The 27,408-nt window shown below is 32.9% G+C and overlaps 1 protein-coding gene across 3 annotated transcripts in view; it reads right to left on the reverse strand.

Moving 5' to 3' along the window:
* Nucleotides 1-1,527: 1,527 nt before the first annotated feature.
* The window catches only part of LOC149552579 (DNA (cytosine-5)-methyltransferase DRM2-like), a 122,450-nt gene continuing 96,569 nt past the window's right edge, over nt 1,528-27,408 (reverse strand). For all 3 annotated transcript variants that reach the window (XM_089788177.1, XM_089788178.1, XM_089788179.1), the window contains exon 16: nt 1,528-2,993. In XM_089788177.1, the coding sequence (XP_089644303.1) occupies nt 1,773-2,993 (1,221 nt within the window). In that variant the 3' untranslated portion in view covers nt 1,528-1,772. The remainder of the gene's footprint in view (nt 2,994-27,408) is intronic.

Raw genomic sequence — 27,408 nt, forward strand, 5'->3', positions numbered from 1 at the left:
AGGAAATGTTACTCCTTTAAAATAATTATTCGATATTTAGTTTAATATCTACCTTTGTTTCTCAACGCAGGCATTACATTTTTTAAATTGACGTAAAAATATAAATTTGTACAATTTTGTCGTGGTTAACTATATTGTATGGTTTACACAGCCACTCTTTGATAAAAAATCTAATCAGATAATACACATACACTGTGCTAGACTGTTTGTGATACAGATATGTTGACGGGACACAGATATATTTGTTCAAAATATTTGGTAAGCAATCGATTCAATCTTTTCCTCTGATATGGTCATTTTACTTTCTGAGAAATCACATCAAGTACTGAACTTTGCCATCAATGATATTTTCTTGGAACTTGTTTTATGAACTTAACCATGTTAAGGTCAAAAGGAATTAAAAAAAACTAGTCTGCTCAATAAATCTGTCCTATTGATTACTACAATAGGTACCATTTTCACTTCAGTGAGCATCACCTAGATTCAATGAGTGCTAAGTATTTCATTTATTCTCATGAGAGATGGATTTGTGTGTGACTCACTACTCATGAAACATGGGTCAATGAGTTTGACTCAAAAACTACACAGTTCCTGATAGCACTATCACAGATCTTGATAACAATATCACAATTTAACTTGCTGTAGAAAATACCTCTACTTCTCTGCCATTTTCATGTTTACGTATATTTATAAAATCATTTAATTTATGAAAGAAAAAAAAAATATTAGTTGCACTATTCTACTCATAAAATTAATTCTTACTTAGAACCAGAAACTAAAACTACGATTTGGCACAAGTCCTTTGATTTGAGTAGTGAAGAAGGAAAAGATAATTAAACATGACAATGAAAAGCTGAAATTCCCTGTCTGCAGCCTGCTTTTTTTTATTTCCTGTGCTCATAGAAAACTTGCATTTTCCATTTCATCTACCCACTTTGTTGATCCCATTCTTTCTCTCTATTGGTGCATACTTTTCCAACTTCCACAGGATTTTTATATAGAGAACGCCATGGTGAACAACGGACAAGGTAGACCTTGCTCAATCTCAAGCAACCTAAAACCTAAAGAGCTCAAGGGTCTATGATAATGAATTGCAGTTTATTAGATCCCAAGATCCCAATATACTAGTACTCGTTGTTCTCCTACGAACTTAATTTGTTAAATAAAATTGAGGATTAGCATAGAACAAATATAGAGGGTGCTAGAGGTGATTTTTGATCTCTATCTGTGACTGAAAATCCCACTTTAAGCTCATTTTCTCATTTTCTGGTCACCATTCTGGCCTATTTTCTTTATGGCTTGATATTTGCTTCTTGCTAGGGTAGAGGAATCAATTATAAATGGTAGTGAAGGTATTCTAGATCTATTAAGCATAAAGGTTAACTCCCCATCCTCATTATCTAATCCCAAAGTGAGGTTCCGATAGCATTCAAACATTGCAACACGTTTATAGATCTGAAACAACAAAAGAGATATGATTTCCATAAAACCTATTGAATTTGGCAAAGTGTGGAATAGAATAATATATGATAGACAACGAGAATCACTATATTTTTCTCAGTGCTTCTATTTTGAATTGAAATTAACGTGCAAGATAGCTTAGCGATTAACGCAGGACAGTCTCACAACTTTTGTTTTTAAAGTACTCCGGATTAAAAAATTGTAATTGTTGACAAATGGTTCAACTCTATGACTTTTTTTTTGGGTCCAAAATCCCATCATTGAAAGGTTTGTTGACATGTTACAAAAATTATCTTATTAGAAAAATCTTTTTAAGTGCGTTTCGAACGCATTACACCTCTTACGTACTTCATGATCCTTGGAAACTCAAAGAAGAGAGAGGAATGCACTCCCTCTAGTCCATTCCTTGTACACCTGTTGCTCCCAGTGAGATTATTACAAGGGCTTCCACCTATGATGAGATCAAAACCTCCGATTGAACTCATCAACTCATCAAGTCTTTGATTTGTCAGGTTCACCACATCCCCCACCTCGATCAGCTCACCTCTCTGATGAGTTCTCTCCCACCAGCTTCTGAGGATAAGTATGTTATCTTTACTAGTTTCTGCAGATACAACATAATTAAGAGGTACACCCAAACGATGCAATGCCACTTCAGCACCCCCAATTCCAGAGAAGAGTGAAAGGACCCTGATCCCCTCGGGATAAAGACGCTTGAAAACAGATAAATGGTATCCTACGGTGTCTACTTGAAAAGCGTTTCCAAGAGATCTTATACGAGCTGTTGTTGTACAACAGACCCGTGTGTGGGCTTCGTCATATCCCAACACAAGCTCCATTTCAGTAGGACTCAGCGGACCCGGTTGATGTGGATTAACCCACACCAAGTTCCACTTTTTGCACTGTACCATTATCATATCCTGCTCTTCCTTTGAGGGTTGTCCATTAGAGAGCTTGACAATGTCTCGAAGTCTCCCACATAACAAAGCACTTGCTGCCACTGTGTTTATGCAGTTCAATTTGGTCCTTGTATCCCATGATGGCCAAAACTCTCGACAGTGAGGGAACGCTTCTTTAATTGTCATAGCTGGTAACGGAAGAATCTGAAACCGATTATCAATGGGAAGGTTGTGCACGTACCCCCGCTTTCTTGAAGACACTGAAAAGTACTTCGAATCAACAAATTCGGGTTCAATGTTATGAAGAGCGCGGGATATATCATCCCATACACCCTTTGGGGTGCTATGTACATTTTCGAAGTAGAAGTATGGGGGACCTTGCAAAGATTCTTTGAGATCCCGCCGTCGATCAACGGGGTGACCAGGAACTCCATATCCAATCAATCCTCCAACAGGTCGTGGTAAACGAAAATCTCTCTCTTCATTTTCAAAAAACCAACCTTTGGAGGACGTACTTCCTTTGAGCTTTATCTTCTGAAGTGGTTTCTTCTTGCAGGTTTCATAGCAATCTCCTCCTCCATCATCCAAGTGCTTTCTTTTATGAAAATTGATTTGCTCTACATTCTTTATTCCCTGTAAAAGGAATCCTCGGTTAGCATGATTAATCAGTGACTTAATTAGAATTCAATTGCATTGATATCATTTATTTAGCATTATATCTTAGTTTTTGGCTTCTCAAAATTTTCTATAGAAATTTTAAATTATTTCTAACTCTCTATAGAAACTTAAATTTTTACAACAGGGTAGTTGATGACAATACATAATCAAATATGATGCCACATCACATCAGTATGTTTTTCTCAAAGGTGTCCACAACAAATCCAAAAAATGAGACCAATGATTGTGCAAAAAGGAAACCCATAATTGTGCAGCTGATGTGACATCAATGATTTGATTGCTTTTTAGAACTGGATGCATTTCATTCAATTATGAGGGTCAGCATCAACAATAACAACTTTAAAGTCAAAACTCGGGGAGAGGACCCGGTACTTGAACACCCTAACTTTCCACTTTATCAAAATTATTCAAAATTCTTCATGAAAATTTCAAATCACTCCCAATTTTTTACATCAGCTTTTTTGGCAAGTCATCTCCTTATAAATAAGGTTTCAAGTCCACATCATCAATTATGATGTCACATGAACAAACTTTTTGTCAAGTTGACCAAAACAGTCCAAAACCAATGGTTGTACAAAAAAGGTACCCATACTTGCATAGCTGATGTAACAATACATCATTGGTTACTTTTTACAACTAAGAGTACATTTTTAAGAGCAGTCATCATTCTACTAACAACTTTAAGCTCACAACCATTGGTGCAATGTTGTCAAAAGAATTGGACATTAAGTTAATAGGTATGAATATTAAATAAATATAGGCATCAAATCAACAATTCCTATTGCAACCATAGGAATGTGTTCAAATATTGATTGCTTTCTCTTATTGATACAATGCTGTCAAATAAAAACTTTTTTTTTCTATTAGATATAAGAGTTTCAGAAAATACAAAGCAACCAAAGTACCACCACGAAAATCAACAAGGAGGCCAAGCCTCACTAAGGAAGAACAGAATCAGTTGTACAACATAACAAAAAGAGGAGAAAAAGGACTATTTAACTAAGAACATCATAGTAATTGACCACCCAAGCAGTCCAACCTAAGGGACCCTCCATCCAAACGATGTTTTTACGTTCTTGAATCTGTATCAACCTGAATAAATCTTCTTTTCTAGCATTCACTTTCTTACTGATTTCTCTGTTCAGCCTAATGCAAGCTTGCAGATCATCTAGAGTAACTTATAATAAAAAGAAAATTAAAAAAATTATATGTATATTAAGAATAACTCTTCTATAAAAATAACTAACTTTAATCAATCTTTCTCTTTCGAATTTTGAGATTTTCTTTTAAGAATTAATTTTAATCAATACTAATAAAACTAAATAAATATTTAAAATTTAAATTTAAAATAAATAAATAAAATATATTTTTATCAACAATCACTTTAAATGTATATTTGAAGATAATTATTGATCAATTGAAATATAAACTAGCAATCACACCTTAGTGTGCAATGGGTATGCCAAAGATATGTTGAAGCTAAAGTAAGAAGAAATTTGATCTGTATGTGTGTGTGATATTTTATAGCTTCAAATCAATATAGTCTCAAAGATTCAAATGTCTTAAATGAAGTTTTTAAATAAAAAAGATAATTAAGTTCCTTACTCTATTGCCAATATGTTTATGATATGTTTGTAATAGGGAGAGTGGGGACATACATGTAAGGAAGATTTTTAGGTAATAGGAAATTTTTATTATCTATAAAACATTATAATCTGTATTAAATATTTATAAAAACACAATTACAAATGTAAACAAATGTCAAAAGGTCGAAGCCAAAGACATTAGGGAGTAAATGACCTAGTAGCCGTCTAGGCTAACTTTGTGCACTTACAGTTTCTATTTCGTATGTCAAAATTTGTCATTTTTTTTTGGTGAACCTCTGTAGGTGAGTGAAGAGTTTAAAGCCACCTTTCAACTTTCCCATATTTATAGAGCTCTCCATATGACTTGTAGAGTGCAAGATGGTCTAAAAGTGCCTTTTACAAACATTCACCCAAAACCCGCCACTAATACCCCCAATAGCCTCTCACCCAAAAAATTTGTGCTTTTTGCACAAATGGAATAATTAGCAACCAAGAAAATTTTAAAATGATCAACTATTAGTACATGTGTGATTGACTATTAGTACATGTACAATCATTTTTATGAGTAGTGATAGGAGAAAAGGTAGTGGTAGACACAATGATAACAAAAATATGTGTGATAATTGACTCGTTAAACAAAAATACCAATAGTGAAGCCTTTATGCCAATTCTATCTCTTCAGCTAATATTAAAAAGAAATCATTGAGGAATTAGCTCTATATCAGTCCTCAACTTTTACTTAAAAATGGTGATGTAAATGCATTGGTTGTAGGTACTCTATCATTTGCCTACAAAAGTAGAGGCCATCTCAATTGTCTTTCATCCTCATTAAATCTTCAAGGCACGAAATTAATCTATTAATCTGCCAAAACAAGTGAAAATGTCTCTAATTTTAATATTATATAGTAAGATATACTTAGAAGGTTGCATACTGATTAAAAAATTTAATGACAAATTCTCTGCAGATCTTAGGCTGTTCCAATCAAGATAAGAAGCAGGGTAATATATTAATTGAATAGGGGAAATGAGCAAGTTGCAACCCATGTTTGTATCTTCTGTTCTCAAAAAAAAATTGTTCATAGAAAGCTCCAAAAAATGATCACACATGTACTATAGCCAATGACACATGTAGTAATAGTTGATCATTTTTTAGTTTTCTTGGTTATTGATTGGTCCATTTGTGCAAAAAGTATTATTTTTTGAGTGAGCGTCTATTGAGGGGTCTTAGTGGTAGGTTTGGAACGAACATTTTAAAATAACACTTTCCGACTACCTTGCACTACGAGTTCTATAGAGGTTCATCGACAAAATCGAAAAGTTAGCTTTAAGCTCTTCACTCACTTACAGAGAGGTTCACCGACAAAATCAGCAAGTTTTGACATACGGAGTAGGAGCTTTGGGTGCATGACGTTACCATGAGCGGCTACTAGGTCTTTTTCCTACTGTAAATATAGTATAGATTCACAAAGATCCAGTAATAAAATAGTTTATTTTATAAATGCTAGGGGAGTTTCTTGTGGAATATCTACATGCTATGGAGAAACCTCTTACCTCTTCCATGCCTTCACTAGGAAAACTGAAATTTGTATAATGAATAACTTCTTTGTTATCTATACCACGCTTTATAATTCTGTTTGTGCTTCAATTTTATCTAGTCAATTAGCTTCCTCAATTAAGAACACATATTTATCAAGATTTCCTTCAACATCAGCAACTTTCACTATATTTTGCAGATCTTCCAGACATAATATTCACACTTTCCTTTTTCATTAGGGGGAGTTGATCCCACAGCAAGTGGTTGGCCTAAATTATTTGTCAATGTTGTTTGTGGAAACTTGCCATCACCATTTCCCTTTGTCCTGGCCACGAAGCTAGGTCAACAAATTATCAACTTGGTTATAATTTTGTACTTGGAACTTTGCATCATCATATGAAGAATGAGTCTCTTGGTGCTGAGGTTGCTGGCATTCGGCGTTTTACATCTCCTGATTGCTGTCAATGGTCTCATCATATATACTGCCAATGCCAAGTTCTATGCCATCCGATGTTGCCAGCTCATCAAGACTAATTCCAGTCCATGAGAGGTCTCTTCCAAATCGAATGCCAACTAATACAAGGGCACAACAGAGGACTACGGATGTTTCAAATACTTCTACGATCTGGTCTGAACCAACTTCTCGTATTCATAGAAGATTCGCAAGAATTTTGATCAGCAAAATATGGAAAATATGGAAGGATGAAAAACTTTCACAATCGTCTTCAGAACTTCATTACTATTTTTTCTAAAAAATTATTTACATCCACTAATTATACTGAATTTTGTTGCAGAATGTTATGGAAAACTCATATTTGTTGTTTTCCCAATATTTATCTGTAAATAACACAATGATAAAAATAAATGAACTTGCTTCCACTTGCTACGCAATGTATACAAAATTTTTTTAGCGATGTGGATATCTTGCGAGCAGAAAACTGTGAGTTGTGATACAAACCTCGAATATAACAGTTTAATGATGGTTTGACATGACAGGCTGTAGAGCGAAAATCCAGTCAAATAAAAATGATGAATACATATAAAGTGAGCTTTCTGCGAACAATGTGTCGTGTATGCTACCGATACGGACTAAAGATTAACATTTGGACGGCTACGATCTTTTCAATGGTTGTCCATGCTTCTAGATAAAAGTTGACCTTTGGTTTTATGTGTACTTATAAGACATACTTGACTGACGAAAGCTGTTTTTTGTTTTAAAGAAACATGGGCAATGAAACGAACGGCCAAAATGCCTCCCATGGTCGTCCAGGCCTTTTAAACACTTCTACCCGTTGGATGGACTAAATCAACTCCTCCCTTTCATATAAGGAACAGCTCCGGCGTAAATAGAACTACTTTTAAATTCAAATAAGTCAAGGAAAAAAAGTCAAAGGAGCACCTTAGTATTGGATAAATAAAATCAACGGTGCAAGTTTAAAGGAGTTCTTTTTAAAAGGGTTAGTTAAATTTGCAGTCAACTGAAATGTTGTGTAACGTTCTAGCTGGCTGTCACTTTTTTTTATTTTGTTTAGCTTTTAAGCGGTTATGGAAAGTCATAAACTCCATTGATAAGATAACTATAATGTGATTATAACAGCGAAAAAGCAATTGCAAATATAGACTACTAGTAAAATTATGTTATTTTTCTCATTGCATCTTCAACCCTTATATCAATACGAACTTATTCAGTAGTTTGAAAAACTGATTCTTTAATCCCAATCGGCAGTTACAACACTTTATGTTTGCTGATAAATCCGTACAGCACCTTTCTAAGCAGAGATGGCTATCTTGTCGAAAATATGCACTTTGGCATAACGTTTTTAGGACATTTATTAATTAAATTATCTAGATGATTACAATGTTAAATGAATCTATTGTAAATTGGCTAATTTTACGTTCGTACTCAAATGCTCCACAATCCTCCTGACCGTATCTTTTGACAGCTAGAAGAATGCTGTCTATAACGATGTTTACATCCTTCTATTGTTTGGGAATTTACTTTTTTACTCCTCAAGCGACACTTATCTTTTCCACAGTTCCTATTCTTCCGAGAATGTAATTCCTTTAATATTTCCCTATTTACCCTTTATATTTCCAATGTGTTATAAAATAGAGGGGCATTAGGCCAAAAGATCTAGAAATCCTTTTTATGTCTTGGATAGCCTACAAAACTATGAGAAAATAGGCTAACCATAAATTTATGCAACTTGTATTAGAAAAGGGGTATTACATAAAAGAAGAAAATTACATCTAATCTATAAAACTAATTTTTCAATATTAAATTGTACTTTATATTTTGATATATACTAAATTGTATCATATAACAATGGCATTTCAAAATTGTTAATAAAAAGTAAAAAAATTATTACAACTTTATAATTCAGATATATTAGATTTCCACAATCCATGCTAATGCAATCTCAACTTCTAAATTTGATTGTGAGTATTTTTATCAACTTTTCAGACATACTACATGATCCATAATCAAGATGCCGGAAAGCATGAGGAACATAAGATAGTAGTTTGTTAGGCCTGCAATCTACTATATTATGTTCTTTTTACTCTCTAGCATTCTAATGATAGATCATGTAGTATGATTTGAAATGTTGATTATAAAAAATCTCTCCACAATCAAATCTAGAAGTTGAAATTACATTATAATTACTAATAATTTCATTTGTAATATATAATATATATTTATACCAAAATGCTTCTGAATTTGACTATTTATATTTCTTTGTTGTCAAAGTTTGACATCAAATTCTATGATCCATCATGAAAACAAAATGTTAAAGAAGAGAAGAAGAACATAAAATTCAATCATAAATGTATTGACAATAAAAAATTATACACAGTCAAATCAAAAAACATTTTAATATTAATATGAATTTTTGATCAAATTCTGATCTATCATCAAAACAGAATGTTAAAAAAAATAGAACAATCGTAAAATTTGATCATACATGTATTGATAAATACTCAAATCAAAAAAGCATTTTAGTATTATTATGAATTATAGAAACTTCATAAATTTAATATCATATATTCTTATATTCTTTTATAATACTTCTTAAACTAAGCTTATTTGATACATTTTAGAAATGTACTTTTTAATTTATATATAACTTTAAAAAATTGTTTGTATCTGGAATGTAAAGGTAATGGTTGGTATTCATATAAAATTTTATAATTATGAAGAGAAGCAGGATTGTTGCTATTTTCTTTATATAATAGAAATAGTAGTTGCACCCAAAAGGGGCGCAATGTATTAGTCGATAGAAAAATATCTAGCCAAAAAAGGTACTACAATAGATACAGTTGTACTCTAACTGAAGGAAATGTTGTTGAACAATAGGTAAAGCCAATTTTTGAGATAAGCATATAAGTTCAGCGTCACTTGATTTGATAAACACAGAATATTTGTGCGCGCCAGAAACAACACAGAATAAATATTTATTTGTGTGAATAGGAATGTGAGCCTTTCTTTATGTTTGAACTTGCTTGGCAAAATTTCTTACGAAACAGTCAACAAAATTTTACAAATGTATGAATGCATTTTCGATTTTCTAAGATTCCTTGTCTCCATCATTTTCTCTTGCGTGGTCATAAAATATGTTCAACATATTTATTTATGAAAAGAGGATCAGGCCAACAGACATAAACTGCAATGCCTAATTAAACAAAAAAGTAGAAATGTCTATTTAAACTAAAAAATAGTAGAAATGCCTATTTAAACCAAAAAAAAAAAAAGTTAGATAGAGATATAATCAAGAAATGTTTTTTATTTATTTTAATAATTTAATTTATATATTTTATCAAAAATAAATAAAATTAGATAGAAAATATAATTATATTTTTATTTATTTTTAATGTCTACATTTAGTTGTTTTAATGTACAGTAAAGGATCCTATATGTAGAATGAATCATCTGTTTATATTTCAATTTCTTATATTACTATAGCATGTTTGATTTTTAAAAAATATTGAGATTTAAAAAAAAAATATTAATTATAATTCAATTTGTCTTCTTTCCAAATCTGATATAAGTTATTGTCAAGCAGTACATCAGTTGAATTGAACGTTTTCCTATTAGTAAAGTTATGTGCATGCTTAAAATCTTTCATAAACACAAGAAGTCACAGCAAACTCACGTAATAAAAAAAACTTATTTTACATCCAAACCCACTAAGGTCAAATCAAATAATCTTCACCAGGATCTCATCACACGATTTTTATACATGTAATGAATACATCAATATTAAATTAGTGCAGATGTAGTTACAATCTGACAATAGATAAATTAATTAATCTAATTGGCTGAATTTATTAATACACTCCCATCAAATTCAAACCAAGAGACGAATGAAAACTAGTAATAAATCTAATTTTAACTTTTAAACTTCAGATAATATACAGAAAACTAATGTGCTACTATAAAAGATGATTAGAAATCAACCTATACAAAATAAAGGATAGCTGATATGCAATCTTTATATGGAACTATTTACATATATCTGATAGCTGGGATGGGTGACCTCTCGGGGAGTCTCAGTGTTTCACCTCCATGAGCATCACCTAGATTCAATAAGTGCTTCATTTACTCTCATGAGAGATGGATTCATGTGAATCACTACTCATGAAACATGAGTCAATGAGTTTGACCCAAAAACTGCACAATTTAATCCTGATAGCAATATCATAACTATTTACATTTACAAAACCTCAAATCAAAAAGCAGCTATATGATCATAAGGCAATCAATTTGATTAGGTCACCCATTGGTAGGATAAAAATGGACAAGGATGGTGCGCTTTCATCTAGTTTGAATTTTCTGAAAACTGTGGCCAAGTCTCATATGGTTCATAGGTGAATCACCGAGTCAACCTCTAAACTGTGGTTTCAAGAAAAGAAGTGGAACTCATAGGAAAACAGGAAAAGAGAAATCAAAGTACTCCAGTCAGCAAGCAAGGGAGACTCAGCCTAGCACAAGTCGACAATTTGTATTGTAAAAAGTTGGCGTGAACTAATGAAAATCACCCCTGTTTGAAAATGGTCTCTCCATTTCAGTCAACAAACAGATTTCAGAAAACTTAGCAATAAATATAGCGTAAGATATGGATGCTCCAAAAGACTGTAAAGATTCAAGATTGATCACACATTGCCAAGATGTGCAACGATTCTAGGTAAATGAAGTGACCCACCCGTTTGTGCTAATTTTAAGATCTCTCACTCGGTAATTCTGATAGATGGACTGTTTAAAAGGTTGACACTGAGTTTTTATTTGTTTTCAGTATGCAGAGTTCTTTTTGTTGTTTTCACTCGATGTTTCAAATGCGAAGGTTTACAGTTATGATAAGAGAGATACAATAATATTGAAAAGAGACAACAAGGTCTAACAAATTTAATTCATATTTCCAAGCAATTTTCATGTTCACTCTCAGAAAATAACAACCTTTTTATCAGAGGTAGACCGACCTGTTCATATGTGAATTCTGAGTTGTCCTGTTGTGCAACCTCCACTCCGAATAGCTCGTACTGCTCAGCAAATTCCAAACGGTCTGAGTAGTGCTTCCCACATGGCAGAGACTTCAAGCTTCTTTAATTAGACGCAGACAATTCCCAGCACTAAATGCTGACCCAGGAATGGTTGCACGTGGCCAACAGGTACAGTTAGTGTAGCTCAAATGTGATTCCAATATTGGCTGTAACACCAGCACTAATCTCAACGTGCTACTGTAGGGAATGCTACAATGACTAGACGGCTTCTTTGTTAAATTAATTATAATATGCAATAATGCCACCCTTAAACATCACATACTAAGGAAGAAGTTAATCTTGCAAAAATAAGTCAACTTTGACTGTTTAACAGTTTTAGCCTAAGAATTAAGTCGTAGTGTGTGATGTTTAAGCCATCCAATGCAGCAACAGTAAACTCGTTTCCAGTAGATATGTTCCAATGAACTCACACAGGCAACCCTCAACTCAAGATGTCTCCCAGAACTGTTCAGCATTAACGTACAAACTCTTCTCTGTCACACAAAAATTGCAGGCTCCTAGCAACTTCTTAAATTTCAATAGCATGAATCATTCCAACCAGTAGTTTTAAATGTTCCAACAAAATCTCCCTGACCGTGTGTTTCCAATAGTGAGGCAGATGTTAGCTTAGAGGGGTGATGCCCTCAAAGCCCTCAGCTTACACGACTCCAACAAAATCTCTGTTCACAAAATTTGTCCTCCACAATTTTTCTTTCTAGTCACAGCCTCTCCTGTGTGATAACCAAACTCACATATTTCTCACCACTTCTGCCATGACTCTTCCTCTTCTTCCATAACGCCCATCACTGCCATTTCTTGGTGCAGTGTGACAATTTCGATTGAGAGAGAATAAACATTTAATTACTCCTTATAATATGAATGTCAACATGTAAGGAGTGTTAAGAATGTTAGCTATTTGAGAAATTGAATCTAAATTTTGTGCCTATAGATCTATACTCAAAATTTATATTACATGATTGATTCATTAACTTTATATATATATAAAATTAAGTTGAGAATCTAAATAATGTAATATTAATATTAATTATATTGTATAGGTTAACCAACAGCAACTTGTATTCACCGTGAGTTGTTATTATGGGCAATAAGTTAATCACGTAAGTTATTTCATGACTGTTCAATATAAACTATCATGACTGTTCAAGGGATCGGGTTCCATGTTGGAGCGACTGTCCACCATTCCGTGCCCACATATATATGGTGTGATCTGCGATGGAAGTTTGATCAATAACCACGGCAATCAAACTCTCTCATCGCAGATTACCATTCAAATATCAGAGATCATTATTATTTCAGTATTCTCTTTTCTGAATTTATGAACCCATTCAAAGATCAGCAATAAGAGATTATAGTGTAAACAGTTCTTCACAGTAATACAAATTCTGCATATTACTAAATATATTGAAATTGAGATTTACACCAATAAGAAGACTTCAACATATATAAAACTTTACATGGTATCAGAGCCAAATTGGTAGAGAAATCTCGAATTTCAATTAAAGAAAAGAAATAATGATAAATAATGTCAGAGTGGAAGATAGACTTGAAGGTGCATCAAATTTTTTCTCTTGGAAAACTCGTATTATTACAATTTTGGAAGAATTGGAACTAGAAACCTACATTGAAGAAGATATCCCAATACCTCAAGATGAATCAGAAAGACTCACTTGGAAAAGACAAAATAATAAAGCAAGGAAAATCATTGTTGATTCAGTAAAGGATCACATTCTTCCTACTATATTAGATATCAAAAGTGCATATGAAGTATTCAAGATCATAAAAAATACATTTTAAATAAATAATTCAAGTAGACTGATCACCTTAAAATCTCAATTACTGAATATTAAAATGGAAAAAGGAGATTCTATTCAATCTTATTTCGAGAAAATTTCTGAAATGAAGAAACAATTATTGTCCATTAGAAACAAAATAGAAGATCAAGAACTTTCATTAATAGCTCTGGGAGGGCTACCAATGTCTTGGGATACCTTCATACAAGTGGTAAGCAAATCTTCAATTCCTACTTTTGATCAGTTGAAAAATGAATGCATATTAAAAGAATCAAGGTTAATCTCCAGAGGAATCACTTCAAATCAAGCTCTTCACACTGTCTCAAATAAATGAAAGAGAAAATTCAATAAAAGGAAATTCAATAATAATAAAAGGAATTTTAAAAATAAAAATTACTCTCAAGTTAAGTGTTATAAGTGTGAGAAGATGGGACACACTTTCAGAAACTGTCCACATAGAGAGAAAATTCTAGCCTTCCTTGCTAAAACAAAAAAAAATGAAAATCAACTATACTATTCCGCACTTTCAAGTGAAGTAAATTCAAATAAAGAAGCTTGGATCATAGACAGTGGTGCATCTCATCACATCTCTAGATTCAAAGATGTTTGATACATTTGGAACTTATATCACTGAAGGAGTTACAATTGGAGACAACTCTACCTATCCTGTAAAAGGTATTGGGACCTGTTCTATCAAATTAAAAGATGGAACTACACTTAATCTTAAAGATGTTTTTGGTTGTACCAAGTATAAAGAGAAATCTAATCTCTATCTCAAGTCTAACCGATGATGGATATCATGTCACTTTCAACTAAGACAAAGTACTATACTGGCCTAATAACTAAAATATGAAAAGTGCTATTATCACAAGGTCCAGATTTGGAACATTATATAGATTAAGCAATATTCAAATGCAAGCCCTCAGTCATGAAACATCAAATGTTAATGAGTTATGGCATAAACAACTTGGGCACACTGGGTTTAGTTCACTTCCAAATTTAGATAAGATCACTTCTTGTGCTCCTAAACTAGACTCAACTCATATAGGAACATGCAAAGGGTGTGCCCTAGGGAAAATCATAAAACAACCTTTTCCCTCTAGTGAACATAAGTCAAAATCAGTTTTGGAACTAGTCCACTTAGACCTTTGTGGACCCATGCCCACACCATTTCTTGGAGGATACCTTTATTACATATCCTTCATTGATGATTTTTCTAGAAAGACTTGGATCTATTTCTTGAAAGTCAAAGAATCAAATGAAGTTCTATCAAAATTCAAAACCTTCAGAGCATTAGTAGAAAATCAGACAAGTAAAAGGATTAAAACATTAAGATCAGACAATGGAGGGGACTATACATCTGAAATTTTCAGAAGTTTTTGCAATTCTGTTGGGATTAAGAGGGAGTATACAGTACCTTATAATCCTCAACAAAATGGAGTCGCAAAGAGAACAAATAGGACCATTATTGAAGATACAAAAGCTATGTTACATGATCAAAATATGCACGCCTCATTTTGGGCAAAAGCCTCTGAGACTGTAGTATACATTCAAAATAGATGTCCACATTCAATTCTAAAGAATACCACACCAGAATAAGTCTTCTTAGGAACCAAACTAGATTTAAGTCATCTTAGAATATTTGGATGTCCAGTCTATATACACATACACAAAGAAAAGAGGACAAAACTCGAACCTTCTGGGAAGAGAGGTATATTTATAGGATATAATGAAAATTCCAAAGATTATAGAATTTATATTCCTGGACAAAGATCAGTTGAAATAAGTAGAGATGTAATTTTTGAAGAGCACTCTGCTTTAAAATTTTCAACTGGCATAGAAGATGAACCAAACTCAGATGATGAGGAAATTAGACAAACTGAAAATCAGAGGGAGCACACATTTGAAGAAAGAGAGGCATATATAACTAATGGGAAGAAAAGATCATTATGGGCAAGGAAGATGATTGAAGAAAACAATGTAGAACTAGATGAGATCTCAACAGAAAGCAAGAGAACTCGAAATCAATTATGTTACACTGCTCTTATAACTAAGCTAAACAAAGTTGAACCATCAACAATTGAAGAAGCTCTAAATTCACAAGAGTAGAAAGATGCCATGGTGGAAGAATACAATTCCATAATTCAGAACAATGTCTGGAATATTGTAACTAGGCCTAAAGACAAATCAATTGTATCTTCAAAATGGTTATACAAAATCAAATACGCAGCAGATGGAAGCATTGAAAAACACAAAGCTAGATTTGTTGCTCAAGGATTTTTTCAAAAAGCTAGCATTAACTATGAAGAAACTTTTGCTCCAATAGCTCGTCACACTTCTATAAGAACAATTATTGCAATTGCAGCATCCAAAGGATGGAAGATTCATCAGATGGATGTAAAAACTGCATTCCTAAATGGGGTCATTAATAAAGAAGTGTACATAAAACAACTTGAAGAGTTCACTATGAAGGATAAAAAATTGTATGTATGTAAACTCAAGAAAGCACCCTATGGTCTCAAACAGGCCCCTCGAGCTTGGTATGAAAGGATAGACAACTATCTATCCAAACTTGGATACTCAAAGAATGAAGCCGACTAAAACATATATTTCAAAACCTTAAATGATGAGATGTTAATACTTGTTCTATACGTTGACGATTTGCAAATAATAGGAGATGATAAATTAATTGAAAAATGTAAACAAGATCTAATAGCTAAATTTGAAATGAAAGATTTAGGGTCACTACACTACTTCTTGTGATTAGAAGTTAATTAGAAGGAGGACTACATTTTCTTACATCAAGGAAAGTACACTCAAGATATTCTGACTAGATTTGGAATGATGGATAGTAAGCCCTTATCTACTCTGATGGAAACAAACTTACACAAGCTAAAAGAAGAAGAAATAAAATTTGAGGACATTGATCCTACTCTCTTCAGATAGATAATTGGATCTCTTATGTATCTTGTGAATACCAAACCAGACATATGCTATGCTACCAATGTCCTTAGTCATTTTATGTGTAAACCTAAGAAGATTCACTTAATGGCTGCAAAACATATCTTAAGATATTTACGAGGATCTATTGGCTTTGGATTAAAGTATGAAAACGTTGAGATAAATCTGGAAGGATATACTGACTCAGATTGGGCAAGTTGCTCATCTAATTGTAAAAGCACTACAAGTTGTTGCTTCAGTCTTGGGTCAGCAATGATATCTTGGTTCAGCAGAAAACAACCAATTGTTGCGTTGAGTTCTATTGAAGCTGAGTATGTAGCTGCTTCCATGGGAGCACATGAAGCAGTTTGGTTAAGGAAACTACTATTTGGGTTATTTGGAAAACCTCTAAACCCAACAGTGATTCATTGCGATAATCAAAGTTGTATCAAGTTGTCTGAAAATCAAGTTTTCCACAATTGATCAAAACATATTGAGACTCCTTATCACTATATAAGAGATATGGTTGACAAAGATATTATTAAATTAAGTTATATCAGTACAAATGAGCAGAATGCTGATATTTTTACCAAACCTCTTGGGAAGTTGAAAATTGTGTACTTTAGAGGAAAACTTGGTATGACATTGTTGTAAATGCATTTATTATCTAATATTCATGAATATAAATTGTTTTTTTTTTACTTGCAAGCTTGTGTTGTGAAAAGTGCTGACTTTTCTCATGAAAGGTGACAACCTTTTTTGTGTTCTGATCCTATTATAAAGTGATGACTTTATTTCAGTGGATCTATCTTCAAACAATGGTTGAAGTTAGGATTATCTTTGTTCTTCGGGCCGGATTTTGCCGGACACCATGAAAATCTATTGTGTTTTTTTCTTAAGTTTAAAACACTATGATGATTACACCTTATTGTGGAAGTTAAATTTATTTCAATTTCCCTTGCTAAAGAGAGAGTGTTAAGAATGTTAGCTATGTGAGAAATTGAATCTAAATTTTGTGCCTATAGATCTATACTCAAAATTTATATTACATGATTGATTCATTAATTATATATATATATACATATATATATATATATATATATATATATATATATATATATATATATATATATATATATATATATATATATATATATAAGTTGAGAATCTAAATAATGTATTATTAATATTAGTTATATTGTATAGATTAATCGATAGCAACTTGTATTCACCGTGAGTTGTTATTATGGGCAATAAGTTAATCACGTAAGTTATGTCGTGACTGTTCAATACAAACTATCTTGACTGTTCAAGGGATCGGGTTCCGTGTTGGAGTGTCTGTCCACCATTCCATGCCCACATATATATGGTGTGATCTGTGATGGAAGTTTGATCAATAACCACGACAATCAAACTCTCTCATCGCAGATTACCATTCGAATATCAGAGATCATTATTATTTCAGTATTCGCCTTTCTGAATTTATTAACCCATTCAAAGATCAGCAATAAGAGATTATAATGTAAACAGTTCTTCACAGTAATACAAATTCTGTATATTAAATATATTGAAATTGAGATTTACACCAATAAGAACACTTCAACATATAAAAAACTTTACAAGGAGTAGAAAGAAAATAAAGTGACCTTTGCTATTTGGGTACAAAAACAGATATAAAGTGACCCCCTTTTTTAATGATTAAGTTACTTAGACAGTTAACTAGTCATTTATAATATACTACCCTTGTACATTCAATTTTAGTACCAAATCAACTCGGTTTGGCATGAAAATAAATCTGCCTAGGCCAACTGTCTCTAGTCGTAGTTAGCCCTCCGAACCACAGCTGAATGTACTATTGACTTATTGCTATGGCCAACAAAAGTAGGGGACATTACGTTCTGCCCCCTTGAAATTGCTTGTCCTCAAGCAATCTCAAACCTGAATGTTGTAAGATGGCCTCACTCTCCCATGTAGCATCCTCACTTAGTACATCTTTCCACTGCACCAAGTACTCTCTGATAGTCTGCAGTTGGAGCATATGCTCTGGAGTGTCTAGAATTCTCTCAGGAACTATAATGTCCCCTATCTCAGATATCAGATTCAATAAATAAATAAATAAATATAATATTAAATGGATAAAAATATAATATAAGTACAAATTAGGTATGAAATATTAATTAGGAAAATGTAATAATATAATAATTCAAATATCAATTAAGATGAATCTATTATTAGTAATAATAATAAAATAATAATTAATAGATTCATAATATGTGCTACATACATGAATAACAAAATACTAAGAATCACTAAAACTAAAACAATATTATTAAAAGGATCCACATAATTTCCCTTGGAAGACAACGCATTGAAATCTCTACAATAACATCACATTATGGATATCATAGTTGCAACATGTTGGTATAGCAATTATTACCGAAAAATTACATATAACAAACATAGCCCCTGCATTGACATACGGTAATCATACTAATTAAATGTTACAAGGTCAGACAATGATTTGGTTATGGAGAGCCACGAGTAGATTAGAGGTGCGACCTCAAGAGAGGCGTCTCCTATGGGCAGTTGTCAAACAAGATACAAAGGAGAGAATCGAATCAAAGAGGGGGAGGGGGGAGGGGGGTGTTGGGAGAAGAAGGACAGGCAGACAGAAAATGTCACAGAGCAAAAGACATCACAATTCTCTTATATCTAATTTCTCAACTAGCAGGCACCTCCTTGGACATCAAGCATTATATATTGAAATCAATGGGTTGAAAACTTGAAACAAATTAATCTCAGAATTGTGCCGTCAAAGACAAAGGTCCATTGTTGACTGAGAAAAGGAGAGAAGTAAGGATCGCAGACATTGAATAGGAGGTTGAACGGTGCCAGTCACAAAGTGTGGGAACTATTTATAAGCGAAATACTTAAAACAAGATATCCACATTCTGAGGTGGAGGAAGTAAGAATTACACAGGACATTAGAAGACCGCCCACATCATTTCAGTCACGGGTCAGACAAAGGAATAATAAGTCTCTTTCGAAAGTAAGGAAAGACATCAACATTAACAAAATAAGATGCAAAGTCGATAAGGGGGATTTCTAGTTTATATCTTATCCAATACCCTTTTCTTTAGAGAATCGCATCTTGTGTAATAGAAAGAAAATTACAAATCCAGTCCACCATCCATCATAGTAGTGCAAAGATTATTCAACTTGATTAAAGTAATATCTACAAACATAAAGATCCAATTACTAATACATAGTAATTGCAAAAGGGTATTAAATCAATGAAACGATAACATCATGGCACTTTAAATTATTAAATATGAAACATTTCTACCTATTTACAACAAATGCTATACCTATATATATGAAATAACATCTTGGCCGAGTTTAATTTGGATCATTTGGGAAAATAAGTAATCAAAAATTAGTAATTGTCCTAAATTTCTCAGGTAGCCAACGAAGGGACATTTCAGGAACCAATACCAATTTCCCCTCATCATCATGAGGTTGCAACTCTGCCAAAGGTAACACATTGTGGCCCAGCACCTTTTTGAGGGGCGACACATGAAAGACATTGTGAATCTTGCTGTTTCCTAATAGCTCCAACTCATAGGCCACCTCTCACATCCTCCTGTTCGCTCTGAATGACCCATAATAACAAGGTTTCAATTTCTCTGCTCCCCTGCTCTTAAGAGAGGACTATTCGATTGAAGGGTCATTGATGTCACAATTAAAGAAGGTTCAGATGGTCTACTGATGATATACATCCAGACATGATCTTTTATATAGATGTGATGTTCATAACAAAGTCTCAGATTGTTCTTAAAAGAAGTTTCTGTCAAAAGACTTTGTAATTCTAGTAAAAATTTCTTTCGACTTTCAAGTTACAAAGGTGAAAGATCAGATACTTACAGGTATTAAATTTGTAGATGTTCTGATATCATTGATTTCTCAATGAACAAATAAATGGTTGAAACCTTTCAAATAGTATTGAAATGCTGCTTACACGTTCTAATCTGGGGATGTGATGGTTTTAAACAAAGAGGAAAGCCGCTTACTGATACAACCTTGGTACTTGTCAGGAGGTGGCAATCTGTTTGCCAGTCGGATAAAAGACAAAAGTCTATATTATTAAAACTGGTATCAACACACAACAATATGAAATAATCGACTTCAGTGAATACAGTTCTGACAGCGTAATCTTGAAGGTAATCGGGCAAAACAACATACAGGTGCCAGATTCACTGTTTATAAAGACATTGATTTACTCTCAAAAGAACACAAGTACTGTACATGACAGTTTCTTGTGAAGTAAATTCATTTGAACAAGCTCCGGCTTCCATAGACAGGTTGGTTTAATTTGGAAATATAAACAAAATTTGATAATGTTCGGGGTAGCAAGCATCCAAACAGGTTCCAACATGGCTCAAAGAGTTTGTATTCCTTTTGAGGCTTAAATCGATGTGATTTGAAATATACTTAAATATGTGTTTGCAAACTCAGATGATAAGTAATTAATTAAATTGAAATTTGACTTGTGGTCGGTTTACCTGACAAGTGACACATGTCGCTTATTGAATGAATTCCTAGTAATTGGAATAGAGGAATTGTTGCAAATAAAGGTCTATAAATGTGCCTCCATTCTTAGAGATTTAGTGTGAAGTGAAAGAAAAATTTATGAAGAAGACTGAAATATATGCTATATGAGAAAATTCTTAAGAAAAGAAGTTGTCAAAGATATGAGTTGAATTATGTTGTAAAGAGTAAGAACATAAGTCACAAGAGGTAGAGGGAATGTTGGAGTCAGTGGTCTGAAGGTGCATCAGGTATATTTTAATGTTTTACTATCTGTTCAAGTCTGATACTAAATTACAGAGAGATTCTCTTGCAGTTGGGCTTGTATATTCAGAATCAGTTCATGATTGCATAGTCTTTACATTTTTATACTCAGTGTAACACAGTGACTATCCAGGATATAATTTCTCGGCAGCTGTGATTGATTAGTCAATTGCAAACATTCTATGATTATGTATATGGAAATTCAGTTATCAAAAGGATGAAAATATATCAGGATTGACATTATCTTTGCAGAAGAATTACAGAATTGTATTGTTATTACAGACTTTCAGTAACTCATTTTTGTAAAGCAAAACCGCAGACGTGCAACTGATTTTATAAGATTTAAGAAAAATGTGAGTTAAATAGATTTTAATATGTTCTCAAATTACTTATAAACGGTAATCGGGTTTGTGCTCAGACTTGTTGAGTCAGTGCTCAGATTGACAGAGTTATAGCTCTGAAAGTAGGAGTTGCTTCTTAGGATTTAAGCCCTTAAAATTGCAATTGTACTCAAGATTTGTGAGGCTGGATTGGGATAGTAGATCTTAGCAGCTATTCTTACCATGGTTTCCTCATGCATTAGGTCTCCACGTCATATGATTGTGCATTGTCTTCTGTACCTTGTCTCTTAACTCTTTTGATGTTGCTCAGAGCTCTTATATTTTTATCCAATGCTTGTATATGGTTTTTGGAGTGATAACATGGAGAGTTATATTGCTTCTATTGGTTATGATGCATGATGTCTGTAGAAAATGGCTATACTTTGTCCAAAGGTCTCTTGACTGATGTTGCAGATAAGAGAGACTGAAAATAATTCTGAAGCTAGGAATGCATTACTATGTGGATTAGCAAATAATGAATTAACTGAAGTCATGCATTGTAAAAGTCTTATAAAATTCTGGGATTTTTTTAAAGGTCTTTATGAAGGGGGTGATAAAGTTAAATGTGCTAAATTACAGACTTATAAAGCTAGATTTGAAGAATTAAAAATGAAAGAAGAAAATATTGCTGATTATATTTTGAGGGTTGATGAAGTTGTGAATACAATTAAAGGTTTGGGTGAGAAAGTTAAAGAACCAACTGTTGTACAAAAGGTCTTAAGATTTTTTCCTTCCCGATATAATGCTAAGATTTCTGCTATAGAAGAAGCCAGGGATCTTACTAAAACAGTTGATGATTTATATGGTAACCGCTTATGAAATGAGATTAGCAGGTAATGCAAACACAAAAAAGGGAATGGCCTTCAAAACAACAAAGAAGGTTAAAGACTATATTACCAGAAAAAAGAAACGAAAATTGTAACAGCAACCTAAATGTGACGAGAAACCTGATATTTAAAGGTTGCATAGAAAAAACAGATATATTTTTATCTTTCATTAAATTGCAAATTATATAGATAGATAGATAGACAAATAGCACTTCAATGTAAGATAAAAATATCATCTAAGGTTGATAATAAAGAAATACTTTTGCTTAAAATAATTAAATTATATTAGGCAAGAGTCTACAACACAACAAGTAACTTGTGAGCCTCTCATGTGGGAATTCTTGGGTTCAAGTCTACTCAAACTTAACACACAATAATAATTAATTACAATAAATAATAATAATTAATCTAGGCTTTGGCTCATTACTGATAATTTTTTAAATATTATATTATATTTAAAACATAAACATATTATAAACAATTTATTGTTGAATAAATTGAAATACTTACCAATTTTATAAAAAAAAGTTTTTATACTCTTAATATTTTATAAAACATAAAATTATGTCCAAAATTATTTAAAAATCAAGTTAATTCAAAAACTAAATATAGTCTAAAACTTATATAATGCCTATATCATTTAACAAACAGAAGTTAGTTTCAGGTTAAAACCAATTTAACATACTGCTTTATCTTTAATGGAAAACTTGATGCATCTACAATATCATTATATATATATATTTTAGTTTTTCTTCTATAAACCTGAGAACAACTTTAGATTAATGCTGATTAATTAAATTTTTTTTAAGATGCAGACATCAGCCCCTAATTTATTTGCACCATATATAACACAAATGGTACAAATAAATTAGGGGCTCATGTCTGCATCTTAAAAAAAAATTAATTAATCAGCATTAATCTAAAGTTGTTCTCAGGTTTATAGAAGAAAAACTAAAATATTAAATATTGAATCTGAACTGCAATAGCCCTGAAACAGTGGTTGTAATGGGAAATGGTGTTTCCTTCATTGAAATGGGACACATCCGTTACGTTTCAGGCAACTATGGTTAAAGACAAGAGTTCAGAATCTGAAAATCTAGAAGAACAACTAGTGAATCTGGTAAAAAGGTTCAAAAGATCTGGTAAAATTAAAGGGAAGTCACCTATGAAGTGTTTCAATTATGGTCATTGTGGCCATTTTGCAGCTAAATGCCCTAATTCTAATCGTGATGAGGAAGTGAACTTTAGAAAGAAATCATATGCTGACAAATAAAAGAAGTTTGCTGTGAAAAACAGAGTGTGTTAAAAATGATTGTTCTAGGTCATGAAACCTTGTTTATAGCATTAGGACCTTGTTCTACAAATTCTAGTGATGGTCAATCAGGCAGCGATACAGATGAAGAAATTGACCTTGAAGCAGATTTGGTGAGTGCCTTAGAAGAAATCATAGTTTGAAAATGGCGATATCAAGTAATGATCTTTCAAAAGATATTAAAGCAAAAATAGAAATTATACCAAATTTGAAAATCGAACTTGAAGAAACTAAGAGGACATTAGATTATTTCTGAAAGTGATATTTCTGTCCACAGAAGCTTAATCTGATTGCAGATCTGGAAAGTAGACAAAAAATTAAGTATTTTCAAAAAAATGGACCCTAAATATGTGTCTAGATGAGTCCGAACTAAGCCTTTGAAGTTGTGAAAATCAGGAATTGCGATTTGCAGAAAAATTCAGGAATAGAGATTTCAAACATCTTGCACCAATGTGTAGATCACAAAATTCTACCTCAAAACAAAAAAAATTGCTAGAAAAAAGGAGTCCGTATGAGGGAGATATCGCTGTTTGAAAATCACCTCTATAATTATTTTTCCTGAATCGCCGTCGTCGCACGTTCAAAAATCAATTGACTCGAGATTTCACCTCAGATGTTCGATTTTGATGAAACAAAAGTCGATTTGGGGATTTTTTGACCTTCTGAATGTGATACCAATATCTGATTTGCACCAGCAAGCTCCAATCTTGTCCTGCAAAAAATCTCTCGTATTGGCCTAAAAGGCCAATTTTTTCGCAGAATTTTGGAAATAAAATGCAAATCCGAGAAGCAAAAATGCAGAGACGCAAATATATTCAGATCTAAAAAATTAATTGCACAGATTTAAAGAGATCATACCAATTTCACAAATTGGGCCTTCGAGTTCTGGTTTCCAAAAAATTTTGCCTCAAATTTGACTATGGCCTAAGGTAGGCTAATTTATACTCAAAATTCACCAAATTGATCCTCTGGATGCAATGGTGAGGTTCGTTGTGGCTCTAGATGCTCCCAATAACTGCAGATACTCCAGATTTGAATCGTGGTCCTCTGAGAAGTGAAACAAAAATGGTCTGCAATGGCTATGTGAAGAGAAGCTCCCTCAGCTCTGATACTATGTAAAAATTTGGTATAGCTCTGATACCATTTAAGAATTTGCCTTAGGGAAAAATCACCCGAGATCAAGAAGCTGAAGCACTAGCACAATATGGACCAATAAAGTATGATCAGAATAACAATATGAAATTGAATTGATGTAGATACACACTAGGAGTGCCTGTATATAAAGGCCTCTAGAATGACTAGGAATTAGCAATATGATAAGCCTCACAACTAAGCACATGTCCACCAAGAGTGGATTATCCTCCATTGAGCATAGAAGTTGGTGCGATGATGAGAGGATAAGCTTACATAGGTGTGTCACATAAAAAATGTTGTAGACACCATGTGCTTAATTAGAGTGTGAACAACTGTGTTGTCTACATGACATCTCAGATAAATATGCAAACTCCTGTGTTGTAGACACCATGTACTAAAATGAGTTGCTAACTCCTATGTTGTCAATAAGACAACTCATATGAGTACGCATACTCCTAAGTGTCTAACCAATAAACAATAAAATAATGCATTAACCTAAGTAAAGTGTAATAATAATTAATTATTTACACTAATAGTGGTAAATTCTAAACTTAATCTTAAAACTGAAAGCTGCTTCAAGCTAGAAAAAGAAGTAGTTGACCTAAGAAATGAAATCAAGAAATTTACCTTTATACCCGATAAGTAGGTAAAGTTTGTAAAAAGTGCAGAAATGCTTAGAGAAATGTTCGCTCAAAAACGTGATAGTAGTATTGAAATAGGGGTAGGTTCTGAGAAAATTGAAAGCTCAAGTAGTGCAATGAATTCTGAAACAAGGAGATGGTTTCCTAGAAGAACTTATTCATTTTTTGGTTTTTGAAATTGCAGTAATTACTTTGGTCACAAAGTAATGAACTGCAGAATCAAGCGAAGACAAAGGTTCAATTTTTAAAGTCCTCAGCTCTTTTGATATCTTAAGAAATTACAATTTGGATTGCTTTAAATGTCAGAAACTAGGGAATACTGCAAGAAGTTCTCAGTTGAATGCTGGTAATTTAGGAAACAGGTTACCCAACAAAGTCAAGAAAGTATGGAGAACGACACAATACAAGCCTCCGATTATTATTATAGCGTTGCATGCTACAAAAGCGAATTTGTGAATTGTTGACAGTGGCTTTTCAAACCACATGACAGGTGACAAATTCAAGTTTTCTACATTCACAAATTGGAATGGTGGCCTTGTAAAATCTGGAGACGAATCTTCAGTACTAATTTGAGGGAAAGGTTCCTTGAGCATAAATGGTATGTGGGAGGTAAACAATGTATGTTTTGTTAATGGTTTAAAGTATAATTTGTTGTGTTAGTCAGTTGTGCGATAATGGCTATTTAGTAAACTTAAATGTTCAAGGTTGTAAAATAAAAGAAATTGATTCCAAAAATGTGACTGCAGAAGGTAAACGTACTGAGAGCAATGTTTATGATTTAAGGGAAGTAAAAGGCATAAATTGTTTGTTTTGTCAGATTGATGAGGGTTGCGGCACGGGAGGCTAGGTCATGTTAATTTCAATAATCTTGGAAAGATCAGCTCTTTAAATTCAGTTAAACACATGCCTAAGATTGTGAAGCCTAAAAGTATTGTGTGTAAAGAATGTCAATAGGGGAAGCAAACTAGAGTAAGTTTTAAGCCCCAAGAGTAAGTTTTAAGCCCAAAGAATACTCAAGTGTACAACCTCTTGAACTAATTCATACTGATCTTTCTGGACCTACCAGAACTAAACTGTTGAAAAATGAGAGATATTTCATTATGTTTGTAAACGACTACTCCAGAATGACTTGGGTAACATTTCTACAGGAAAAGTCTGAAGCCTCTGAAAGATTTTTAAAAAATTAGAGTTAAGGTTGAAAAGGAAATTGATTATGAATTTAAATGCCTTAGGTCTGATAGAGGTGGTGACTTTTTTTCTGATGAATTTGTTGTCTATTGTGAAGAAGGTATAAACAGCATTACTCTACAGCCAAGACACCTCAACAGAACAAGGTAGAACAACAAAGGAACAAAACAGTAAAAGAAATGGCTAGAACCTTACTTACTGAAATCAAATATGTCTGACAAATTTTGGGTAGAATTTGTACGCACAATAGTTTAAGTTCTTAACAGAGTTCAGCTCATGCCTAAAAGTCAGAAACTCCTTATGAATTGTGGTATGGTAAGGTAAGCCAACCTCGGTAAATTATTTTGAACGTGATGAGGAAAGTCTATGTAGTTTTGATTCAAAATGTGATGAACGATTGTTTCTTGGGCATTCAACTCACAACGAAGCATATAAATGTTATAACAGATTTGAAGAAAGCTGTTGAATGTGTCAATGTAAAAATCAATGAACAATTACACAAGAACAACTCTGATAATTTTGTTGTTAATCCTGAAAATGTATTTGTGAGTACTTCTACACCTTCAAATGTTTCTAATGAAACTACAACTACAGCAAATATTTCTAATATTGATGCTGAAATATGTTCTGA

The sequence above is a fragment of the Cupressus sempervirens genome, chromosome 6 (genome assembly GCF_028749045.1).
Source record: "Cupressus sempervirens isolate cs-2001-9-10 chromosome 6, ASM2874904v1, whole genome shotgun sequence".
Classification (NCBI taxonomy): Eukaryota; Viridiplantae; Streptophyta; class Pinopsida; order Cupressales; family Cupressaceae; genus Cupressus; species Cupressus sempervirens.